At 35.1% G+C, this 24,668-nt stretch overlaps 1 protein-coding gene across 2 annotated transcripts in view; it reads left to right on the top strand.

Annotated features, from left to right (window-relative positions):
* The window catches only part of ANKRD26 (ankyrin repeat domain containing 26), a 93,695-nt gene that overhangs the window by 52,705 nt on the left and 16,322 nt on the right, over positions 1–24,668 (top strand). For both annotated transcript variants that reach the window (XM_059056664.2, XM_067030267.1), the window contains 12 exons: positions 1,772–1,942; positions 3,733–3,766; positions 4,290–4,431; positions 7,467–7,680; positions 9,558–9,741; positions 10,393–10,530; positions 12,753–13,709; positions 15,088–15,240; positions 18,080–18,150; positions 18,493–18,586; positions 22,700–22,812; positions 24,397–24,526. In XM_059056664.2, the coding sequence (XP_058912647.1) occupies positions 1,772–1,942; positions 3,733–3,766; positions 4,290–4,431; positions 7,467–7,680; positions 9,558–9,741; positions 10,393–10,530; positions 12,753–13,709; positions 15,088–15,240; positions 18,080–18,150; positions 18,493–18,586; positions 22,700–22,812; positions 24,397–24,526 (2,401 nt within the window). The remainder of the gene's footprint in view (positions 1–1,771; positions 1,943–3,732; positions 3,767–4,289; positions 4,432–7,466; positions 7,681–9,557; positions 9,742–10,392; positions 10,531–12,752; positions 13,710–15,087; positions 15,241–18,079; positions 18,151–18,492; positions 18,587–22,699; positions 22,813–24,396; positions 24,527–24,668) is intronic.

The following is a 24,668-nucleotide window of genomic DNA, read 5'->3' as shown; positions in this document are numbered from 1 at the left end:
GACTGGGGCACGAACCTGTGTCCCCTGCATCAGCAGGTGGACTCTCAACCACTGTGCCACCAGGAAAGCCCATCAAAGCTCCTGTCTCTTAACTCACAGATTCTTTCTTCTGTTTGATCCATTCTGCTGTCAGTGCTCTTTATTGCATTTTTCCTTTCATTCATTGTATTCTTCAGCTCCAAAATTTCCATTTGGTTCTTTTTAATTATTTCTATCTCTTTGTTAAACTCCTCATCTTGTTTGTGTATTACTTTCCTGATTTTGTTGGGTTGTCTTTCTGTGTTTTCTTTCTTTTTTTTTTTTTTTTTTTGTGGTACACAGGCCTCTCACTGTTGTGGCCTCTCCTGTTGTGCAGTGCAGGCTCCGGATGCGCAGGCTCAGTGGCCATGGCTCACTGGCCCAGCTGCTCCATGGCATGTGGGATCTTCCCGGACCGAGGCACGAACCCGTGTCCCCTGCCTCGGCAGGCAGACTCTCAACCACTGCGCCACCAGGGAAGCCCTCTGTGTTTTCTTGTAGCTCACTGAGTTTCCTTAAAACTACTACTTTGAATTCTCTATCAGGTAGATTGCAGATCTCCATGTCTTTGGGATTTGTTACTGGAAAATTATTGTGATCTTTTGGTAGTGTCATGTTTTCTTGATTTTTTTTTTAATGTTATTTGAAGTTTTGCATTGCTGTCTTTGCATGTGAAGTAGCAGTCACCTCTTCCAGTCTTTAATAACTGCCCTCTCCAATGTATCCCAACTTGCATTTTTTTGTTCTAGTGGTATGCTGGCACTTCTCTGCTAGAAACCTGGATTTCCACTAAGGCTCTCTCGTCTCTGGGTGATTCTCTAAGACAGTGTTTTCCAGGGGTTCCCTGGACGTTGCTAAGAGTGGCTGGAGCCAGTTCGTGGGCCATGCAGGGTCCACAGCTGGGATGTGGTCTGTATGTCTGTTACCACTTAGGTGGGCAGGACTCTTCCCAGGTCCCTTGGTTTATGGTGCTGGATCCTGCAACTCCCACAAAGCCACTTTTGTCTGTGGATAGATGCCAAATTGTTGCTGGTAGTGGAGGGATACTAGAGGTACCTATTTTTCAGGCCTGATGCTGACATGACCCCAACATGTGGGTGTTTAAAAGTAAATTTTCCCCCCAAGATATTTCCTTGAGTTCTTCTTTCATGTTATATGTACCTCATGTTATTTTTTAAAAATCATGTAAATTAAACATTATAACATATCAAAACAAAACAAAAAATATAGTAGAAATCTAATTATTACTCCCATGTCTGAGAGTCATTGCTTTTAGGCAGTGAACTTCAGCTTTTCAGTGTAGCACTTGAGGTTCTTCAGAATGTCTTTCCAGACTCATCTCTCTGCTTCCTTCTGTGTATTTTGTACTTTTCCTTCCAAGTTGCTAGGAAACACCTAGATGCCATGTGCCTAATCTTTGTCCTCACGTTCTAGTCACCAAGTAGAATGATTTTCTCCATTTTCTTTTCCTCATGACCTCCTCTGTTTATTTAACCTCTTCTGTAAAGCTTTCCTGTGTTCACTTATAACTTTCATATATCAAATCTTATATACCACATTGTATCATAATTGTGTATCTGTCTTTGAAGCAAGAAATTGTATTTGCTTGCATATGGTTGGTACTTCATAACTGTTTTGTGAACTAATAAATGACTTATGATGGGTAAGAGTTGGAATTTTACAAAAATTGGTTTTTTATTCTTTATCAGTAGAATTATTAGAAAACATTGGCTTTTTTATGGATTTTTTAAAGTAGCAGTCCTGGCATGCATATGAAGGAAGTAAAGAAAAATGAAAATGAAAAATGGACATCAAAAGAATGTGTGATTACACCAATGTTTGAGAAGGCTGATTCACTGATTGGTGGTCTGCTACACATGAATGATGACAGCAGTTTAAGTGGAGTAGATCAGGATGATGGCAGGTAAAATCTACAAATTCTTTATTTTTAGGTCAAGAAATATTAACACTGAATACTTTCTCTGGAAATAGAACAGCATAATATAGTGTACAGGCCACGACAAGAGAATTCTCAACTATACCAGATGAACGCTGCTGAAAGGTTAAGATGAGGACAAGTGGCTTTGACCAGAAGTAGTTTCAATAAATATTCCCCTTGGAAGCTGGACTGTAGTGAATAAGTATAAACGGCTCCTTCGGGAATATTTACTGGGAAAGGCAATAGAGAACTGGATGGTAACTGAAGAGGAATGTGGAGTTCAAGGTAGTTTCCTTTCTCTTTTTATGTTAAGATGGGAGTTTTTAGAGTATGTTTGTATGCTGTTGGAAATGAGCAAGTAGAGGACACATTTATTCAGTTTAATTTTGTTTGCATGTCCAATATTAGAAAGCTTATTGATTGTATTACATTATCTTTAAAATATTATAGTAAACTAATTGTACATAATACTTCTATTGACATATAGTTTTATGGTAAGGGCTTGTTCATTGATTTTGAAGTGTAATATTCTTATATAATTGAATATGCAGATGATTACTTAAAAGTTATTCTATCATACATCGATTTTTAAAAATTATAAATCATAAATTTACAAACATTTAGGCCATACTGAATAGGATTTAATCATTCCTTGATAATTCTAGATGACAGTATCATCATGCGTGGCTATGGTTTTGTAAGGTACTCTAAAAAAGATTATGTTAACTTCATAGTGGTTTAGATTCCAGGGAAAAGGGTAAGATTTTGTTTATATTCGATAGAAAAATAACTGTTAACAATCTATCACAGATTATTACTTTCGGATTATAAAGTTCTAAATTACAAAAGTCGTGCCTCCTATACCAAAAGTGTCATTATCACGTATTGTGCACTCAGTAAGTATATGTTGAATGCATGAATAAACAGCTGAATGGGTGAATGAATGTCTGTTGATGAATTTCTTTACAAAAAGCAAATCTTTATTGAAAATAGAATTCCAATATTGCCTAGGTCTAAAGTCTTTATTTTTAAAAAATATGTGTAAGATTCAGAAATTATTATTTATAGTTATAACTAGACATGGAACAATAATACAGATTCATTTGCTATCATATTACTTAAAAACACTTAAAAATAAATATTACCTTCTCATCATATTGTGAAACACAAGTGTTGAAGCCAGATTTCCTGGGTTTGAATTCTGGGTCTGCTGCTGATTTGCTGTATGGGCTTGGGCGAGTTACTTAGCCTTTCTGTGCTCCATTTCTTCCTGTGTAAAGGACCTAATGTATTACCTCTCTCTCAGAATTGTTGTGAGGATTAAAATGCCTTTAAGACATGTAAGGTGCTTATAATAATGCATAGCAGTTACACAGTAAGTCCTCAAAAAGCTAATATCATGATTATTAAAAAAGTGTTTCTTTCATATAAGGACTTAATACTTTCCAAATAGGTTTTAGTGCCATAAAGTTAGTTTTTATTGAAAATGACAATAACAAAAAACCCTGGTATATTTCTTCCTATCAAATAATGCAAGTAACATTATGTTTTTCCTTTTCCTTTGATTGTCAGCTTGATCTAATTTATGCTTTGTTAATATTATTATGGTATATTTTCTTTGTCCTTTAATGTTACTCTTTCTATTTATTGTTTAATCTCTTTTATAGAAAATTAATTACCAATGCAAAGATTTTATGTAAAAAACAATAAGTTTAGGTATTCTTTGTATTTTAATTATTTAATATTTGCCTGAAAAGAATTGTTTGCTTTTTTAGGGCTGCAAAGGAAACATCTAACGAAAAGAACAAGGTATAGTAAAAAATTAATTATAGGGCTTCCCTGGTGGCGCAGTGGTTGAGAATCCGCCTGCCAATGCAGGAGACACGGGTTCATGCCCTGGTCCGGGAAGATCCCACATGCCGCGGAGCAACTAAGCCCGTGAGCCATGGCCGCTGGGCCTGCGCGTCCGGAGCCTGTGCTCCGCAATGGGAGAGGCCACAACAGTGAGAGGCCCGCATACCACAAAAAAAAAAAAAAAAAAAAAAAAAAAAAAAAAAAAAAAATTAATTATAAAAAATATTATCCTGTAGTAAAAATTACTTTGTAAAAGGTATAGTGGAAAAACAGAAAATCTTCCTTTGTTGTAGAGACATTTACTTTGAAAAAATAATGTAGAAACACTGTTGATAAAGTTATCCCTTTGATAAAAATCTGTTCTTTTAAGAAATATTTGTGTTTTTGCTTTAATAAAGAGATATTTATCACCTCTGTACACTTAGTATATTTTATAAATATTTTGGGGACATTGTGAAATAGTATTTTTTATTTGTAGGTCAAAGAGCAAGTTAATTCTATGGATGACCTTGATGACTTAACTCAGTCATCTGAAACAGCTTTTGAGGATTGCCAGATGCTTTACTCTAATTATAAGAATTCCATGTTGCTAATTGAACAACTTGGCATGGAGTGTAAAGGTAGGACCATGGTACAAATATAAAGCCTTTTTATGTATACTGTTGTAATATTTGGTAGAATTCACCAGTGTAGCCATTTGGGCCTGGAATTTTCTTTGTGGGAAGGTCTTTAACTAGGACTTTAGTTTCTTTTTTAGATATAGGGCTATTTCGTTTATTTGTTCTTTCTTGATTGAGCTTTGGTAATTTCCCTTTCAAGGAATTTACTCACTTCATCTGAGTTGTCAAATTTATTTACATAATGTTCATACTATTACTCTGTCAGTCTTTTAATATCTATAGAATCTGTAGTAATTTCTCATTACTCATTTCTGTGAAATTGGTAATTTGTACCTTTTCTCTTTTTTTTTTCATTATCAGCCTGACTAGAGGTTTATCACTTTTATTCATCTTATGAACATATTTGGTTTCACTGATTTTTTAAATATTTATTTATTGATTTATTTATTTTCAGCTGTGTTGGGTCTTCGTTGCTGTGCGCAGGCTTTCTCTTGTTGCGGCGAGCGGGGGCTACTCTTCGCTCAGTGTGCGGGCTTCTCATTGCTGTGGCTTCTTTTGTTGTGGAGCACGGGTTCTAGGTGCATGTGCTTCAGTAGTTGTGGCACGTGGGCTCAGTAGTTGTGGCTTGCGGGCACTAGAATGCAGGCTCAGTAGTTTTGGCACACAGGCTTAGTTGCTCTGCGGCATGTGGGATCTTCCTGGACCAGGGATCAAACCCGTGTCCCTTGCATTGGCAGGTGGATTCTTAACCATTGTGCCGCCACGGGAGTCCCTCATTGATTTTTCCATGCCTTTTCTGTTTTGTCTGTTTTTCTCATTGATTTTTTTCTTTGATTTTTTTTATTTCCTTTCTTCTGCTTGCTTTGGGTTTAGTTTGCTCTTTTTAAAAAAATATTTATTTATTTTAGTTTATTTTTGGCTGCGTTGGGTCTTAGTTGCGGCACGCGGGATCTTTCGTTGCAGTGTGTGGGCTTCTCTCTAGATGTGGCATGTGGGCTCAGTATTTGTGACACTCCAAATGGGGTGTGGGCTCCAGCGTGTGTGGGCTCTGTTGTTGCAGCATGCTGGCTCTCTAGTTGTGGCTTGCGTGTTCAGTAGTTGGCAGCGGGCAGGCTTAGTTGCCCCATGGCATGTGGGGTTTTAGTTTCCCGACCAGGGATTGAACCCACGTCTCCTGTATTGGAAGGCAGATCCTTAACCACCAAACCATCAGGGAAGTCCCCTAATTTGCTCTTTTACTGGTTTTTTATGTTGGAAGCCAAGGTCATTGATTTGAGACCTTCTTTTCTAATATAGACATTCAGTGCTATAAATTTTCATGCAAGTAAGCCACATTCCACAAATTGTAATATATTATGTTTTCATTTTTATTCAGTTCAAACTACTTTGTAATTCCTCTTTTCATTACCTCTTTAATCCAAGGGTTATTTAGATGTGTGTTATTTAGTTTTCAAATATTGGAGTATTTTCCAGAAATATTTTTGTTCTTGATTTCCACTTTGATTGCTTTGTGGTCAGAGAACATACTTTGCATGACTTAAATCCTTTTGACTTACTCCTTTATTTTATAACCCAGAATATAGTCTTTTTTTGGTAAGTGTTCCATGGCTACTTGAAAAGAATGGTGGTGTTCAAGTCTACAGTATCCTTGCTGATTTTCTGCCTGCTCTTTCTATCACTTATTCATTGAGGGGTATTGAAATCTCAGACTGTAATTGTGGATTTGTCTATTTTTCTTTGCAGTTCTCTCAAGTTTTGCTTCATATATTTAGAAGTTATTAGACGTGTAAACGTTTAGGGTTGTTATGCTGCTTATTAATTGACACTCATCATTATGAAATGACCTTGTTTATTGCTGATAATGTTTTTTGCTCTGCAGTCTACTTTGTTTGGTATTAATATAGCCACTCTAGCTTAGCTTTGTTTTGTCACATGTTAGTGTGGTATATCTTATTTCTAACCTTATTACAAATTTATGTCTGTATGTTTAAAGTGCATTTCTTATAGGTGGCATACAGTTGGGTCTTGCTTTCTGATCCAGTCTGACAATCTGCTTTTAAAAAAAAAAAAATTATTTATTTATTTATTTATTTTTGGCTGCGTTGGGTCTTCACTGCTGCGCACAGGCTTTCTATAGTTGCGGCGAGTGGGGGCTACTCTTCATTGCGGTGCGCGGGCTTCTCATTGTGGTGGCTTCTCTTGCTGTGGAGCACAGGCTGTAGGCCCATGGGCTTCAGTAATTGTGGCATGTGGGCTCACTAGTTGTAGCACATGGGGTTAGTTGCTCCATGACATGTGGGAGGACCAGGGCTCGAAACTGTGTCCCCTGCATTGGCAGGTGGATTCCTGACCACTGCGCCACCAGTGAAGTCCCTGACAATCTGCTTTTTAATTGAGGTTTTCAGACCATTTTCACTTAATGTGATTATTGATACAGTAGGTTTGAATCTGTCATTATGCTGTTTGATTTCTGTTTATCCCATCTGTTCTTTGTTCCCCTTTTCTTTTTCTGCCATCTTTTAGATTAATCAAGTAATTTTTATGATGTATTTTTATTTCTTTTTTGTTTTTTTGGTTTATTAACTGTAACTTTTGTTTCGCTATTTTAGTGGTTGCTTTAGGGTTTACAGTATTTTACTTAGGGTTATCACAGTCCACCTTCAGGTAATATTGTACCACATCATATATAGGATAAGAATATTACAAAATAGTTTGCTTCCATTTCTTCTCTCCTTGCCAGATCCTCCTGGATCTGTGGGATTATAGTTTTCATTAAGTTTAGAAAGTTGTTGGCCATTCTTTTCTTCAAATATTTTTTTTTCTGTCTCTTTCCTCCACCTCTTTGGGGCATTGTATATTTAGCCATTTGAATTCCTGGTCAGAGAATTAAGATCCCGCATGCTGTGTGGCATGGCCAAAAAAAAAAAAATGTATTTGTTCAATGTATGGATGAGTGAAGGTGAAAATGCACAGTGCTCTATACACAAAAATTCCTCATATATTTTATTTCTATTTTTGTTTTCTTCCCAATGCAGATTCTGTTAGCTTATTGAAAATTCAGGATGCAGTTCTTTCATATGAAAGGTTAATAGAAATTAAAAAAAATCACTGTGAACTACTTACAGGAAAAAATAAAAAAATGGAAAGTAAGGTTAGTGGGCTACAAAAGGAGCTATCAGAAACAAAAGAAATGAAATCACAGTTAGAGCATCAAAAGGTGGAGTGGGAACAAGAGCTCTGCAGCTTGAGGTATGGAACATCTTGGTTTTAAAGAAATATTTGAACTGTTTTTAATTACTGTAATACTACAGATGTGTATTTACTTTAATACTATGGGAAGTTTTATAATTGCTAACTTACCTGCTGGGATTTTACAGGGGAGAAAACTTCATTAGTATTGTGGAGTGTGAAATTCTTGGAAATAATACAGCAAGTTCTTAACAGTGAATACTTCTACTAATAATTTAATGTATATATTTCCAAGTCATCATTTTCATGGCCATACAGAAGTCCTCCATACAAAGCCTCATTTTTTTTTTGTAATCTCTCTTTTTTTAAAGAAAATTTTATTTATTTTTTTTATACAGCAGGTTCTTATTAGTTATCCATTTTATACATATTAGTGTATACATGTCAATCCCAAGCTCCCAGTTCATCCCACCCCCCTGCTTTTCCCCCTTGGTGTCCATACATTTGTTCTCTACATCTGTGTCTCTATTTCTGCCTTGAAAACCAGTTCACCTGTACCATTTTTCTAGATTCCACATATATGTGTTAATATATGATATTTGTTTTTCTCTTTCTGACTTACTTCACTCTGTATGACAGTCTCTAGATCCATCCATGTCTCAACAAATGACCCAATTTCATTCCTTTTTATGGCTGAGTAATATTCCATTGTATATATGTGCCACATCTTCTTTATCCATTCGTCTGTCGATGGGCATTTAGGTTGCTTCCATGACCTGGCTATTGTAAATAGTGCTGCAATGAACATTGGGGTGCTTGTGTCTTTTTGAATTATGGTCATTATTTTTTTAACAAATTGAATTTCAGTTGTTTTTCATTTTTCTGTATTATATTTAATGCTACAAGGAACATCTCTTCTATAAATTCATTTCTACATTTCTGATTATTTATTCTGAATAAATTCTTTAATATTGTGTTATTTGGTTAAAGTATGAGAACTTTTAAAAAAGGTCTTTGATCCATGTTTCTAAATTGTTCTCCAGAAAGTTTATATTACTTTACACTCCCACCCACAGAAGTATGAAATGGCCATTTTTCTCAAGACAAAATTTTTTAAAAAATATATGCAGTTTTATTCTTAACATATGCATGGATGAAATAAAAGGTAAAAATGGAAGGTGATTACTGATTAGTTTATTCAATATCTCTTTCATACAGAGATAAAATTAGTTCAAAGGTTTGTGCTGAAAGCACAAAATACTCTCTATTGTTTAATTAATTAATATGGATCCTGCCATATGGGATTTTAAATGATTTATTAAATAGATAATAATCAACAAGTTGAAAATGTTGCAAAAGAAGAAACATAAAAATTGTGGGGCAACAGATATTAGACTCCCTAGCCTAGTCTTGGATTACAGTGTCTGAATATATATGTTCTGTAAAAGACATCTGCAGATTTTATCTGGTACTGTAAGTCATTTAGGGGTACCTATAGTATTTTATGAAGTTGAAATTTTATTTCTAGTGGACTTATAAACTTGTTTCTAAGCAACAGCTTCTCTTTTTAATTAGTAACTAAATTATCTGTCCTAAAGGAAGAGTAATTATGACAATGTGGAAAACAGGGTAATTTTTGACCTAACTTCACTGAATAATTTCAAAATTTCTTTCCTACACTATTCACCAGAGTTACTCTTGACTAAAACTTACTTAAGTGGCAGAATGTTTTTTCATTGCTACCTTTCAAGTATATATATCTTTATGAAGAGATTGAAATGAGGAATTAAAAATATGAGACCTAGAAAGGAAAAAAAAAAACCTGGAGAACAGAAATTTCATTAGGATACTAAATCAGCGGGTGAAGAGCCAGATCATAAAATGAACTTTTTATTTTCTAAAAATACACATTTTAAGGTAATAATATTTAACTGCAGATTCACCCTAAAACAAGAAGAAGAGAAGAGAAGAAATGCTGACATGTTATATGAAAAAATTAGGGAGCAGTTAAGAAGAAAAGAAGAGCAATACAGTAAAGAAGTTGAAATGAAACAACAACTTGAACTCACTCTCAGAGCACTAGACATGGAACTGAGGACTGTGAGAAATAATCTGAATCAGGTAAATTAATCTTTGGTAGAAATAATCTGAATCAGGTAAATTAATCTTTGGTGAAAATTTCAAATTTCCAACAGTATTTCATCAGTATTATTTGTAATAGCTCTTTGATTTAATATATATTATTTAGGTTTAAAACAAATAAAAAGTGTTATCTCATCCAAAATATGAACTATGACATTTATAGCTTAAATTATTAATTTGTTGCCATTCTTAGCTTCTAATACATGCTCTGTGTATGTTTTCTGAATGGAGGAATGGAAGGTAAATTGAGCTTAATCATTAACATAATGATTGGCATTTTTGGTCCATTCGAAAGTAATATTCTTAATTCCAATCCTGTGTTAATTTTGGTTTTTTTATGTTAAAATACAGGCTAAAGTGCCTTGAGACTGTGATGGAACTAGTTAAATGCTTTGTGAAAAGATTTTCTTTCACAATACTATATCTCCCTGTATTTTTGCTCTGTGATAAGTTTAGCAGTCATTTAAATTAAAATCTTGAGTTATTCATGTGGGATAAAGATCCTTGTGCTTATTTTAAAAGGCTACTTCCTTTTAACAGTTTTTTGTTTTTTTTAAATTCTGCTCTTAAGCTTTTGACTTTTTTTTTTTAATGGTATGAGACCAAAAACCTCATGAAATGTGTCTCCAGGTTGTAGAAGAGCGAAATGACACTCAGAGGCAGCTTTCTCGAGAGCAGAATGCCAGAATTTTACAAGATGGAATCCTGACCAATCACCTTGCCAAACAAAAGGAGATAGAAATGAGTAATAAGGAAATGAATTCTGAGGTATTTTCTTTAATCATTTTCAAATATTTGTGTGTATGTATCTGTATATGTATATATTTTAAAAACCAATACTATACATCACAGACAGTATAGAGGATATTTAAAACCTATTTAAGTATATTTGGGGGGGTGACGTTTCTCGTCTCTTGGATATTTAATATTTTTAATTCAAACATAATTGAATTATATTTGATTAAATTTAATTCAAGTGGTATTTTTAATTCAAATCCATTTGTCTGCAACAGTCAAGCAGTAACATACAATAGCCTCATCCAAGGAGAGGCTTTTAATATTTTCCATAGGAACTGATGAACTTTTCATAATCTCAAAACTATTGCTACCATCTAGAAAAGTCTGCACCCTGATGGCGGTTCAGGCAGGGAAGACCATGTGTACTCCACCATTGACCACACTCCCCAACCAAATCCCAGCACTGAATACGTTCTTGCCCTCTGCTTTGGAGTGAACATGTCAATCACTATGCATCTCATCATTTTCAGTGTCTAAATCAGAGTCTGTTCTTGGCTTCACTGTCATTTCTTTAACCAATACCCCATCAATGACATTTTCACATCACTTACAATTTTTCAGTATCGTAAAAGCTGCAGCATTAGTTGTAAAAACATTTTTGAGCACTTAAAAAATTATTGCCTTAGAATAAACTTATAAAAGTACCAAAAAAAAAAAGAAAGAAAGAAAGAAAACCCACAAACAAACAAACAAAACAACATTATGGGTTTTGGCAGTGATTTCACTTCCTTAATAGATTAATAGGTTAGTTTATCCCTTCCACTGATGGTAAGGAGGAAATAGATATGCCATAATATTTATTTAGTGATAATTTATTGATAAGTATTTTATTTTTAGTGAAACAGTTCATTGTATTTCCCCCTACCTTACTATTTTAAGCATTATGAAGAGAGAATAAAAGTTATTGCAGCAGCGAATAATCTCATGATTTTCTAAGATCTCTATAAATTTTACCTTATTTACCACTAGTGTATGCACCATTAATGAAATATAAGGCTTATTTCGTATTTATATGTTTGTACTAGAGAACTAGCTGTGGTTTGGTGTAAGAGGACTCAGTAAAGTCAGAAGACCTGGGGAAAAGCCTGCAGCTTGCTTGTATTTTTGACTTCCTCATTTCCAGGACTATCATAGCTAAATGAGTTAACTGATGTTTGTAGAAGTGCTTAGTACAGTTATCAGTAGATGTAATTCTTGTAACTGACTATAAAAATATTAGAAACATAGAATATTTATGGAATATTCTCAGGAAAAAAATTTTTTTAGGAAATTTAATCTGTCAAAATATATACAGAGCTAAGGCTTTTACTATGGGGTAGCTGTATAAGTTAGATAGCAGATATAATTTTTTTTAAGCTAGTGGGTGGTATTTTATTTTTTATTGAAGTGTAGTTGATTTATAATATTATGTTAGTTTCAGGTATACAGCACAGTGATTCAGTTTTATATATATATATATATATATATATATATACTTTTATAGATTATTTTTCCAAATATTGAGTGTAGTTCCCCATGCTACACAGTAGGTCATTGTTGGTTATCTGTTTTTTATATAGTAGTGTATATATATTAATCCCAACCTCCTAATGAATCCCTCCCCCTCTTTCCCCTTTAGTAACCATAAGTTTGTTTTCTATGTCTGTGAGTCTTTTTCTGTTTTGTAAATAAGTTTATTTGTATCATTTTTTTAGATTCCATGTATAAGCGGTATCATATGATGTTTGTCTTTCTGTCTGGCTTACTTCACTTAGTATGATAGTCTCTAGGTCCATCCATGTTGCTGCAAATGGCATTATTTCATTCTTTTTTATGGCTGAGTAGTATTCCATTGTATAAATATATCACATCATATGCAGTTTTTAAGTGTAGTCAGATTTATTAATCTTTTATTTTAAGCCTTCTGGTTTGTTATAATTTAGAGAAAGGCCTTTCCAATTCTGAGCTTCTTAAGAATTCTCTTGTGGTTTCTTTTTTACTTTCATGGATTCATTGTTTTCAATTAAATTTTTGAACTTTTGAAGATTTCTGCATGTAAGAAGTCTGAGGTTTGTATCCAACCTGAATTTTTTCCAGTTGGATATCCACTTATTGCAGCCTTGTCATATAAACATATAGGTTAGTCTTTCAGAGGAAATCATGAAATGTCAATTTATTGAGTACTAGCTAAAAATCTCCTTTGTTTCACTTAGGTGTCTGATAGCCCTCAAAAAGAAAAAGATCTGTTACATAAAAACCACATGTTGCAGGATGAAGTTGGCATGCTAAGACTGGAAATAGACACAATAAAATGTCAGAACCAGGAAAAGGAAAAGAAATATTTTGAGGACATTGAAATTGTAAAAGAAAAGAATGATGATCTTCAAAAGACAATAAAACTGAATGAGGAAACATTAACAAAGACAATATTTCAATATACTGGACAGCTTAATGTTCTGACAGCTGAGAATACAATGCTAAACTCTAAGCTGGAGAATGAAAAACAAAGCAAAGAAAGACTGGAAACAGAAGTGGAATCCTACCGTTCTAGACTGGCTACTGCCATACATGATCACCATCAAAGTCAGACATCAAAAAGAGACCTGGAACTTGCCTTCCAGAGAGCAAGAGATGAGTGGTTACGCTTACAGGACAAAATGAATTTTGAAGTGTCTAACCTGAACGATAACAATGAGATGCTTTCCCAGCAACTTTCTAAAGCTGAAAGTAAATTCAATAGCCTAGAAACCAATCTCCATCACACAAGGGATGCTCTGAGGGAAAAGACTTTGGTGTTAGAACGTGTACAGAGAGACCTAAGCCAAGCACAGTGTCAAAAGAAGGAAATTGAACAGATGTATCAAAGCGAACAAGGCAAAGTGAATAAATACATTGGAAAGCAGGAATCCTTAGAAGAGAGATTATCTCAACTCCAGAGTGAAAACATGTTGCTCAGACAGCAACTGGATAATGCACAAAACAAAGCTGACAGTAAAGAGAAGACAGTAATTAACATCCAAGACCAGTTTCAGGACATTGTGAAAAAACTTCAAGCTGAAAGTGAAAAACAAGGTCTGATGCTGGAGGAAAGAAACAAGGAGTTAATCAATGAATGTAATCATTTGAAAGAGAGAATGTATCAGTATGAAAATGAGAAAACAGAAAGAGAAGTAAGTATCCAAGAAGAGAAATAATTCTCAGACTTCCTGAAAGAAAATTCAAAGTGATTTTGATTATGGCTAAATGTTGAATCTAGTTGAGTATAAAAAATATATAGACTATAAATCTATAGACTGTAAGTCAGCCTAAAAACATACCTTGTATCCAGCAAATAAAGAATTAGACCTGAGAGGTGCTTTACTTTGAGTAGAGACATTGTGTCACCTATGAAATTTTAAGAGATTAAGTTATAAATTGTTAATGGCTATAGACAGGTATTAGTAATTTACTCTTCTACTGCTAAGATAATAATTTTAATCTTTATGTCACCACATTTTAGTATGATGATGAAGCAGATAAATGAAATGCTCAGATCTAAAATGAATTATTTTGAAATTTAAGATTCAGTTGTGTGTATTACCTTGACAGTCAATTCCAGATTTCCCAGATGAACTGATGTGTTGATGCCATATCTCATAGTACTTTTCCTTCAGTAGCTTGTCATAACTTTTTAGTTGCTATAATTTTATTTTTATTCATGTCAAGTTGAATTAATTTGGGAAATAGTTCAGCCTCAAACCATGTATTCTTATGACCTCTCAACTCTTTAAAGGCATCTACTTTCCATTAAATCATAATTTGGGATTAAAGTAGTGAGCTTTAGCAAAACTATACTTGATTTAATCTTCCCACTTCTACTTATAATTTACTTGGAACATTTTTACAGATAATTTGCTCATAATTCTCATTTCAAGGCTCAGTTACTATCATTTGGATAGAAATTTGTCCAATACAAAGAGAATTGTAGCTCTCTGTGACTTATTAATTTGGCATTGGACTCCCATTTTCAGACTAGTGAGGGGTGGCAGATTCATGAGTAGCAGGAATAGAGTGGGGGACAGGGTCATAGGGGCTGCCGTCGGGAGGCCCTGAAGGTCTCATTTTAACTCTAGGAATTAAAATGGGAATGACCTCATTTTAATTCTGAGATAGGAATCTGTTGAGCACGGGATTGAATATGTGAGGATCTCTATAGTTAATTGAAGCCTCCAGTAGAGAAGAGGGAAGATGTTCCCACCACTCGTCCCACCTACACACCCCTTTCTTTCTGAGACTTGAGGAGGTCCTCAAGCTCTGCAAATTGATCGGGAAGGGCGGGAAGTGGATAGTGGGACTGAATCCATTGTCTAAGTAACTTAATAGCGATAAGGCCAGAGGGTAACACCTTCTGTGTCTTAAACCAAATTCAGTGAGCAGGAAGGTGCACATAGGAGAAGAAGGAGACAAATTGATGTCTCTGGTGATAGTTTTCAAAGTACATATGTTGGAGTTATCTATTATTAACATAACAAGGTAATTTATAAAATCGGTGACAGAGTATCTTATTAGGTACTTGTGAGACAACTTCAACAAGAACTGGCTGATACCCTAAAAAAGCAATCTATGTCAGAGGCTTCACTGGAGGTCACGTCACGTTATCGTACTAATTTAGAAGATGAGGCACAGGATTTAAAGAAAAAATTACGTCAAGTCACAAGTCAGGTATGTATGAAATTTAATGTGTCAATACTTAATGTATAGGATAAAGTGTTTTAGGATACTAATTTTCATGGACGGCTTTCTTTTGTATTTTCATTACAAGTAAATTTATTACAATTTTGTTATCTTTATAATGCACTTGTTTCTTAAACTCTGACTTTCATTCTGCCGTTTGCATTATATATTTTTTCTTACAATATTTATTTACCCTTAGGAAAGTTGAGAATTGTGCATGATTCCTCACAGAAGTTGAGAGACTTTTTTTTCTATTAAACAGTATTTTTTAGTGATATCTCTACTACCATGATGAAGCAAGCCAGATAAAATCAGAGGATAATGTTTAATGGAATGTTCCATAAAATTGTCATTTTTCATCTTCACTTTCGTGAATGGATATAGTATCTGTGTATATTTATTTCATGGATTTCAGAGTAACTTGTGCAGAAAGGTCATTATACAAACCAGTTGAAGTTAGGCATTGCCTTCATTTTCTTTTCATTTTAGATATATTGTAAAAGCGTAGAGATACTCAGATTGTGTATAGTATGTACACCCAAAATAGAAAATTATCTAGATCCTGCCATTGTATTTTTAAAACTATTGAGATAATTCACATATTGTATAACTCACCCATTTAAAATGTGTAGTTCAGTCTCTCCTTGTATATTCAGAGAGTCGTGCACTTGGCATCACAGTCAATTATAGAGCATCTCCATCACCCCCAAAGGAAAACACTGCATCCCTTAGCCATCACCCATGGCCCGCATCTCCCTCAGCCCCAGCAACCACCAGTCTAATCTCTGTCTCTGTAGATGTGCCTATTCTGGGTATTTCATATAAATGGAATGTGGTCCTTTGTGATTAGCTTTTCTCATTTGACGTAACATTTTCGAGGTTCATCCATGTTATAGTGCATATCAGTACTTCCATTTCTGTTTATTGTCGAACAGCACGTTATGTGGCTAACCCATTCATCCATTCATCAGTTGATGGGCCTTTGGGTTATTTCCACCTTGGGGCTGTTAATAATGCTGCTGTGAACATGCATTTACAAGTTACTGTGTGGACATAATTTTTATCTCCCTGCTGTTGGATTTTATGCTCTGAGTTAATTGGCTGATTTCACCTTTTCTTGGCCTTAACTCATGCTGTCCTTTCTGTCTTTACAGTTTCTTTTCCTTCTTCCTAATCCTTCATTTATTCAGACCTGGCCCCCAGTCTTCTCCACGAAGCTCTCTCTGACTGTCCTAGCTCTCATTGACCCTGTCATCTAATCTGTGAAGAACAGTTGAGCCCTTAATTTTACACTGTTTTAATTTTTTTCATGAGAGAGAATCTTGTCTAAGTATAAATTTGTCTAACAGGGATTATTTATTGATATGCATGGCACCTGTCTTGCATAAATTGAAAATATTTTAGCTTAACAGTTGCTAGGATACAATTAAGTACTTTATACCATACCAATAATTTTTTCTTGGAGATACTGATATAATAATACTTTTATTAAAATGTATTTTATGCAATTAAATGTAAAATTAAAAGCTCTTAATCTAATAGAGGAGAATTGTTCAATTAAATGCTCTTTTTTTTTTCCCTCACTCTGGAAGAAAAAATCTAAATTTGCCTTCCTTCATTATGCAGCCAGAACTGGGGATTTTCACATTTATAGCATTTCGCCAACTGTAAAGCTCTGTGGATAGCTTCTCCGATATCCATACCACATAACCTTAATTTTCTCATCCAAGTACTTTCTAGACATAAACAGTCTCTGGGAGTGAATTGATTCAGAACTTTGACTTAGCAATAGGGTGATATTTCCATGCCAGTGACTTAACCCTTCCTCTGATGGTCATGTAAGTTATGTACCACTCAATCCAGGAGGTGCTATTTGCATATTAATCCATGATCACTGCCCACTGAGTAGTACAGAGAGGAAGTAAGTTATAAATTATTATAAGTGGAAAAAAGTACTGGTTGATTAGTGGAATCAGTGAAAGTTTTTGAAGCACTGGGCACATACATTCTGGTCTTCATGCTCCCTGTTTACTGCCAATTTCAATGGTATGGAGAATGATTTCAGTGTGACTTGTACAGGAGACCACTTCTGTTGGCATGCCATCTGCCTAAAATATCAAATTGTTTAGAACATAAAATACAGCAGTAGTAATAATTCTAATTGTAAACACTTAGCATTTACTATGTGCCACGTACTTTTCTAAATACGTTATGTATACCCCCCAATTTAATCTTCCCGACATCCCAGTGAGGTCAGTGCTATTATTATCTTCATTTTACTGCTGGAGAAACTGAGACACAGAAAATTTAAGTAATTTGCTCAAGGACATACAGCAAATAACTGGTGGAATTGGGACTCAGAGCCACGTATTCTGGCTCCTGTGTAGATACTGCCTCTCACACTAGTCCCTGAAACATCTGGTTGTCACCAACAGTAGTGTGTAGTGTGAACGTTCATAATCACCGGAAGAGCTGTGGTCATTCACATATGTGGCTATTTAAAATTATAGTTGGTACAGAGCGTGGAATAAAAAATATAAATGTCTTTCCCCATTTGGCCAATTTATACATTTGTGTATTTATTTGATAAAATATAATTTAAAGCATGAATGATGTTGTGGTTTAGTACTAGAGGTCAGTAACTTGTAAAGGGCCAGAGAGTAAGTATTTTAGGCTTTGTGGTTCACAAGGTGTCTGTTGTAGCAACTCAACTCTGCTGTTGCAGCAGGAAAGTAGCCATAAACAATATACAGATGAAAGACGTAAAAACAGATGATGGCGGATTTGCTAGATTATCAGTAATTAAAACTTTTTTTTCTCCTTTTAGTTGCAAGAAGCACAGGATCGACGTACAGAGGCCATGAGATATGCTGAGAAGATGCAGGATCACATCCAAAAGTACAATTTAAAGCAGCACAGAAAATAACTTAAGTATAAGTAGAGAGCAGATAAGCAGTATAGTATGAGAATTATATCAGTAATGACAATAAATACATCATTGTGAAGCTGGGTAAACATTTCAGCTTTGAGCTATTTTGAAATGCTTAATTTTTCTCCATTATTTCTAAATTTTGCACATTATCCACAGAGCACAACTAGAAAACGGCACAATTGCCAAATCATCTACTTTTCAAAATTCTAAGAACGTATGTAATTGAACCTGCAGGTGTTTGTTCAGAAAATGTGTGGTATTTTAAAAATCTGTGTGTGAGAATAATTATTTTAAAATATGCATTTTAGGCTTGAAATTGAAAATGCCAAGTTAAAAGCTACAGTCAAAAAGCAAGCGGGCAAAATTGAACAGCTTCAGAAAAACCTGTTAAGTACAAGTTCAGTAAGTCAATCTCTTAATTTCTGTCATGCTGAAAAGGAATTTTATTTTTTTTTATTAGTAATATATAAGAATATTTTGGACAATATGAAAAGTCTCATTGATAAAAGTTTATTTTTATATTGATACTACTTGCTACTAGTAGCATAATTCCTCTTTATAGAGGAAGTTGACTGAAATAATAAAATTGATTTATGTAGTAAGATTTTAATTAAAAAGATTGTGACAGTCCAAAAGCAATATTTTATGTATACCACATTTTGTTTATTCATTCATCTGTCTATGAACACTGGGATTTTTCCACCTTCTGGCTATTGTTAATAATGCTGCTATGAACAGTGATACACAAATACCTATTTGAGTCCAGAAATTTGAGTAATGATTTGATCTAGAATTCTGAATACCCCTTGTAATCTAAACCCTCCAGTGCTATTTTGAGAATGAATTACTTTTAATGTTGTAGTTCGTTTTCTTTATCAAGAAGGAATACTAGGTCACTACGCAAGTATTTTTCTGAAAGGAATGTAATTTTTCCTTCCTTGGATTTTATTTTACTTTATTTTTTAAAGATCTTTTTGATGTGGACCATTCTTAAAGTCTTTATTGAATTTGATACAATATTGCTTCTGTTTTATGTTTTGGTTTTTTGGCCAGGAGGCATGTGGGATCTTAGCTACCTGACCAGGGATCGAACTCCCTGCATTGGAAGGCAAAGTCTTAACCACTGGACCTCCAGGGAAGTCCCCCTTTTTTCTTTAAAAAAAGAAAGGACATGCCAGTGAAAAAAGTAGAAATGGCTGCTCAATCAGGGCCTTACATAGTAACAGGTGCTTCTAGCATAGCAAGTTCAGGAACAATTTTTTTCCCAGACACTTGAATTCATCAGCCTTTCAAAGGTGTTAACAGCCAGTCTCAGAAAAGACTGATGTGTAATCCAGGATTCTAATTTATTGATGTATAGTGAAAGCGATGTAACTATTTACCAAGCAGAAAGGGATTCTCCTGCTGTTTATACTCTCCTTTGTAGGGAAAGCTACCTATGATTTAAAAATCAGAAGATTCTATTGTGAACCCTAAGTTGGAGGGATGAGGTAGATGCACCTACCAACTCGTTTCGTTCCATCACAATAGTTAGATTCATGCAGTGTCATTATAGAGATATACTTGTCAGGGGAACTAGAACATTCTGTTGACTGGTGCTTCTTGTGTTCAAAGAAACATTGAAAATTATTTTTTCTAGACTTGATATAAATTAGTCACATTGTATTAGCATACTTTTCATACAAATGACAATACAATATGTTGACAAAAGGAGTCTTATGTGAATGAGAGTGCCAGATGTCCCCTTATATTGTCAAACAGAAGTCTATTCGGGTATCAGAAATTGAAAATTTTGTAAGAATACCCCACACTGATTAAGCGTATTAAAAAAATAATGAGGGATTTTCTGTAGATTCCTATAGAAATTAGTTAGGATTATGACATAGAATTATTGGCCACTTTAAGGTCTACACAAATCAAAAATTTAATGAGACAGCTTTTCACCAACTCAGTCAGTAGCCTTGGCTTCTCTAGAAAGTTCTCATCTCAGGAATCCCCAGGCCAGAGCCAACCTGAGTTAAGATATATGGTCAGGGCTTCCCTGGTGGCGCAGTGGTTGAGAGTCCGCCTGCCGATGCAGGGGACACAGGTTCGTGCCCCGGTCTGGGAAGATCCCACATGCCGCGGAGCAGCTGGGCCCGTGAGCCATGGCCACTGAGCCTGCGTGTCCAGAGCCTGCGCTCCTCAACAGGAGAGGCCACAACAGTGAGAGGCCTGCGTACCGCAAAAAAAAAAAAAAAAAAAGATATATGGTCAGCACAGTGTTGAGATGAAGAATCTGGGCTGGGAAGAAGAGAGAGTTCCAGCTGACTCAAGACTCTAAACAATATAGTTGAGTATTCACCTGAAAGGAGTATCAGAAGACTTCCATAAGGTCAAGTCTCTATGGAATAGGAAATTATTCAAAAGAAAACAAGGGCAGGGACTTCCCTGGTGCAGTGGTTAGGAATCCGCCTGCCAATGCATTGGACATGGGTTCGATCCCTGGTCTGGGAAGATCCCACATGCCAGGGAGCCACTAAGCCCGTGCGCCACAACTACTGAGCCCGTGTGCTGCAACTGCTGCAGCCCACGTGCCTAGAGCCTGTGCTCTGCAACAAGAGAAGCCACCGCAGTGAGAAGCCCATGCACCACAGCGAAGAGAAGCCCCCACTCACCGCAACTAGAGAAAGCCTGCACGCAGCAACGAAGATCCAATGCAGCCAAAAAAAAAAAAAAAAAAAATAGAAAACAAGGGCAAATAATTGAAAATCTGATCCCTGTGAAAAACTTTTGCATTATAATACAAAATAAAGACAAAGTATGCTGGTCAACATCCTAAGGGTGAGGATGCCCTCCAAGATTAGAAAATAACACTACACTCAAAGTAACACCAACAAGAATACACATAAAGTGTCTAAGAATAGCTCTGTACAAGGATAATCCACGCTGAGTAATGGCTCATGAGTGTGGCTGAGGATGTTGTCTATGAGGAGCGAGAAGGGGGAGAGAAAAGGGGTCAAGACTGGAAAGGTAGGTTAGGGAATCCGGTATGAAGGCTTGAGATGTAAGGAGCCCTGAGAGAATTTAGAAAGAGGATTAGAAAGGGTCAAGGACTGAACATCAGGGGTTACTGTCATTCAGACTGAGGTGGGCTCAGAGGAGCAGAGGCAGAGTGTGGTCATGTTAGCGGTTGCTTCTGAGAAGTAAAGCAGGGTAAGGACTGAAGAAACGGTTCTTGATGACCCTCAAAACTTTTAGTGGAGTTACAAGATTGAAAGTCAATTTAGTGTAAAAGAAGAGAATAAGTGATGAAAGATGAATTGTGGATGAGACCATGCATTAAAGAATGTAAGAGTCCAGGGCTTCCCTGGTAGCACAGTGGTTAAGAATCCGCCTGCCAATGCAGGGGACACAGGTTCGAGCCCTGGTCTGGGAAGATCCCACATGCCGCAGAGCAACTAAGCCTGTGCGCCACAACTACTGAGCCTGCGCTCTAGAGCCCGCGAGCCACAACTACTGAGCCCGTGTGCCTAGAGCTCATGCTCCGCAACAAGAGAAGTCACCACAGTGAGAAGCCCACGCACCACAACAAAGAGTAGCCCCCGCTCACCACAACTAGAGAAAGCCCACACGCAGCAACAAAGACCCAACGCAGCCAAAAATAAATAAATAAAATAAATTAATTAATTAAAAAAAGAATGTAAGAGTCCAGTGGTGGGGGCGGGGGAGAAAAAGGATGAGAGAAAAAGCTACAAGAATCAAGAAGAAGTTACATTTTTATGTAGTGTATAGAAGACAAACTTTATTTAAAGAGAAGAATGGTTAATAGAAATGGAGAAATTGAAACCTATGGAAGAATGCTTACAGAGAATGAAAGACTTTATCTCATGTTGCATGGGAATTTTTCAAAGATTATATTAGTAAGATGTGATTTAACAAAACCTGGAATATCTTAAACCATTGATGAAAATGTTTCTAGGGCATCTTTAGAAACTAAAACGTAAATATAGCCACTCTTTAAAAAAATTTCATTAATGTGTAAAAACCTCTGGGTTTTAATTAATTAATTTATTTATTATATATATACTTTTGGTTGCTCCAGGTCTTGGTTGCAGCAGGCGGGCGCCCCAGTTGCAGCAGGTGTGCTCCTTAGTTGTGGCATGCAACCTCTTAGTTGCGGCATGCATGTGGGATCTAGTTCTCTGACCAAGGATTGAACCCAGGCCCCCTGCATTGGGAGCATGGAGTCTCATCCACCATGCCACCAGGGAAGTCCCCAAACGTCTGTTTTTAACAAATAAATTTTGGCAATTTAAATTCTAGAAAAATGATGAAATGATGAAAATGAAAAATCAACATAAGCTGTTTCAAGAAAAGTCATTATTTTTGAAATCTGTCCTTATTGGCATCAGGTTTATAAACTGTGTTTCACTATAAACGTATATTACTCATGAACTCATGAGAAGTAATATTTTTAAGAAAGAAGAGTAAGTCTCTAGGTTTTAAAAAATAATTAAAAATTTTTTTTCAAAGTCTGAGGATGAAAAGGAGCAATTAAAGAAATGTATTGAGTTAAAACAGTCTCTGGAATATAGTTTGGATCAAGAAATGAAGAAAAGTAGTGAATTAGAAAAAGAAATTACTGGGTAAGATTTTAATATTTCTGATAATTTCAACTATTAATTGATTTAACTATAATTTTGTTTTATTAAAACCTTAGATACAAATTCATTTTATATGTGTATATTCATACTTAAACAAATCATCCATCCTATTTTAAAGTTTACTTTGGAAACTCACAGCACAATCTGAAACTGTAATACGACTGCCCCAGTATTACAGTTCCTCTTTAATTATTTCTAAGACAATAACAATAGTGTGCCTTGCATATAGTAATGTCACTCTGCTCTTCATCATCTACCGTGAATTGTTATGTCTGAAAGATATCTTTGCTCTTTTTTGGTAATCCTGCCTTCTTTCAGTTGTGTTCTTCCCCTTCAGCGTTCAAGTATTTTAATATCTAAAAACCTATTTGTGTCACTGTTTAACAACATCAAAAACTATCTTGACTTTGCTTATATTTTCTTTCTGCTCTCAAAGTTTAGTTCTAAAATATACATACAAAAACATACGTATGACTTAAAGAATAATAAAATTGGTGATCATGTTTTGACCACTCAGATTAAAAAAAAAAAAAAGAGTGTTTCCCAATATCGGTGATGCCTCCACATGGCTTCCTTTCTGGTTATTTGCTGAGCACAGTTAGCCCTCAGAATCCACAGATTCAACCAACCTCAGATTGAAGGTATTCAGGGGGAAAAAAATTCCAGAAAGTTCCAAAAAGCAAAACTTGGATTGGCCTCAGGTGGCAACTATTTCCATAGCATTTATTTACATTGTATTTATAACTACATAGCATTTACCTTGCATTAGGTATTATAAGTGATCTAGAGATGATTTAAAGTATACAGGAGTATGTGCTTAGGAGGACTTGAGCATCTGTGGATTTTGGTATTATACTTATGGTTCTTCCCTGATTCTCATTAGTATTTCTCTCTCATTTAATTTTCTCTACATTGCTTGGCATTTTGTTAACATTGTGCTGGGCAAGATTTCTAGATCTCTTAAAACAGCTTGAAGAGACTGGTACACATTCTCTCTCTGCTCATTTCCTTTTTTATGAAGCTCAGCCTGTTTTTTTTCCCCATCAACTCAGACTCCAAACATTTTTCTTTCTTGTTTCTTTTTCTATTTTGAGTGAGTGTCAATGTTTTTTGTGTGTTCTTCTTTGCTTCTTGTAGAGGCTGTGGTCAGTAGGTACCAAAATGTCTTTTTGTGTCTTTTCAAAACATTCATATATGATAATGCTCTTCTTCTTCAGCTTGGATACTGATCTCTGGTTTATAACTAGTATTTAATAATAAGTTCATATTTCATATTAACATACTAAAAATGGATACTAATAACAGCTTACTTATAAGAACTGTATAATATATGTATACACACACTATATTAACTCTTTACTTTGCATGTGTCATAAAATTTTTCTTCATATTATTTACCTAAGATTATAATTTAGTTATTATGCTTTCAAACAATATTAGATTAGAACAGATGAGAAAGGATTATAATTTATAGAGTTTATTTTATATGATAGAACATATATCTGTTTAAATAATTATTGTCTACTCTTCAAGAACTTGACTTATTCATTCTATGCATTTCTACAGACTTAAGAAACTCTTAAAAATGCCAAGAAGGAAGTTAAATGAATATGAAAATGGAGAGCTTAGTTTCCATGGAGATTTAAAAACCAATCAAATTGAAATGGATATTCAGATTAATATGCTAAAACATAAGGTAATTTTTAATCAGTTTTGGGACCCAAAAGTCACTTAATTGGGGGAAATATAAATCACTCCATGCTTTGAGCAGTGAAACACAGATTTGTCTGTTATTTTTTTAGATTTGGTACCAGTAAAAAAGACAGCTTTTTCCTATA

Source organism: Kogia breviceps, chromosome 3 (assembly GCF_026419965.1).
Source record: "Kogia breviceps isolate mKogBre1 chromosome 3, mKogBre1 haplotype 1, whole genome shotgun sequence".
Taxonomy (NCBI): domain Eukaryota; kingdom Metazoa; phylum Chordata; class Mammalia; order Artiodactyla; family Physeteridae; genus Kogia; species Kogia breviceps.
Note: the sequence above shows the minus strand (reverse complement) of the source record. Positions and strands in the feature narration are given on the sequence as shown.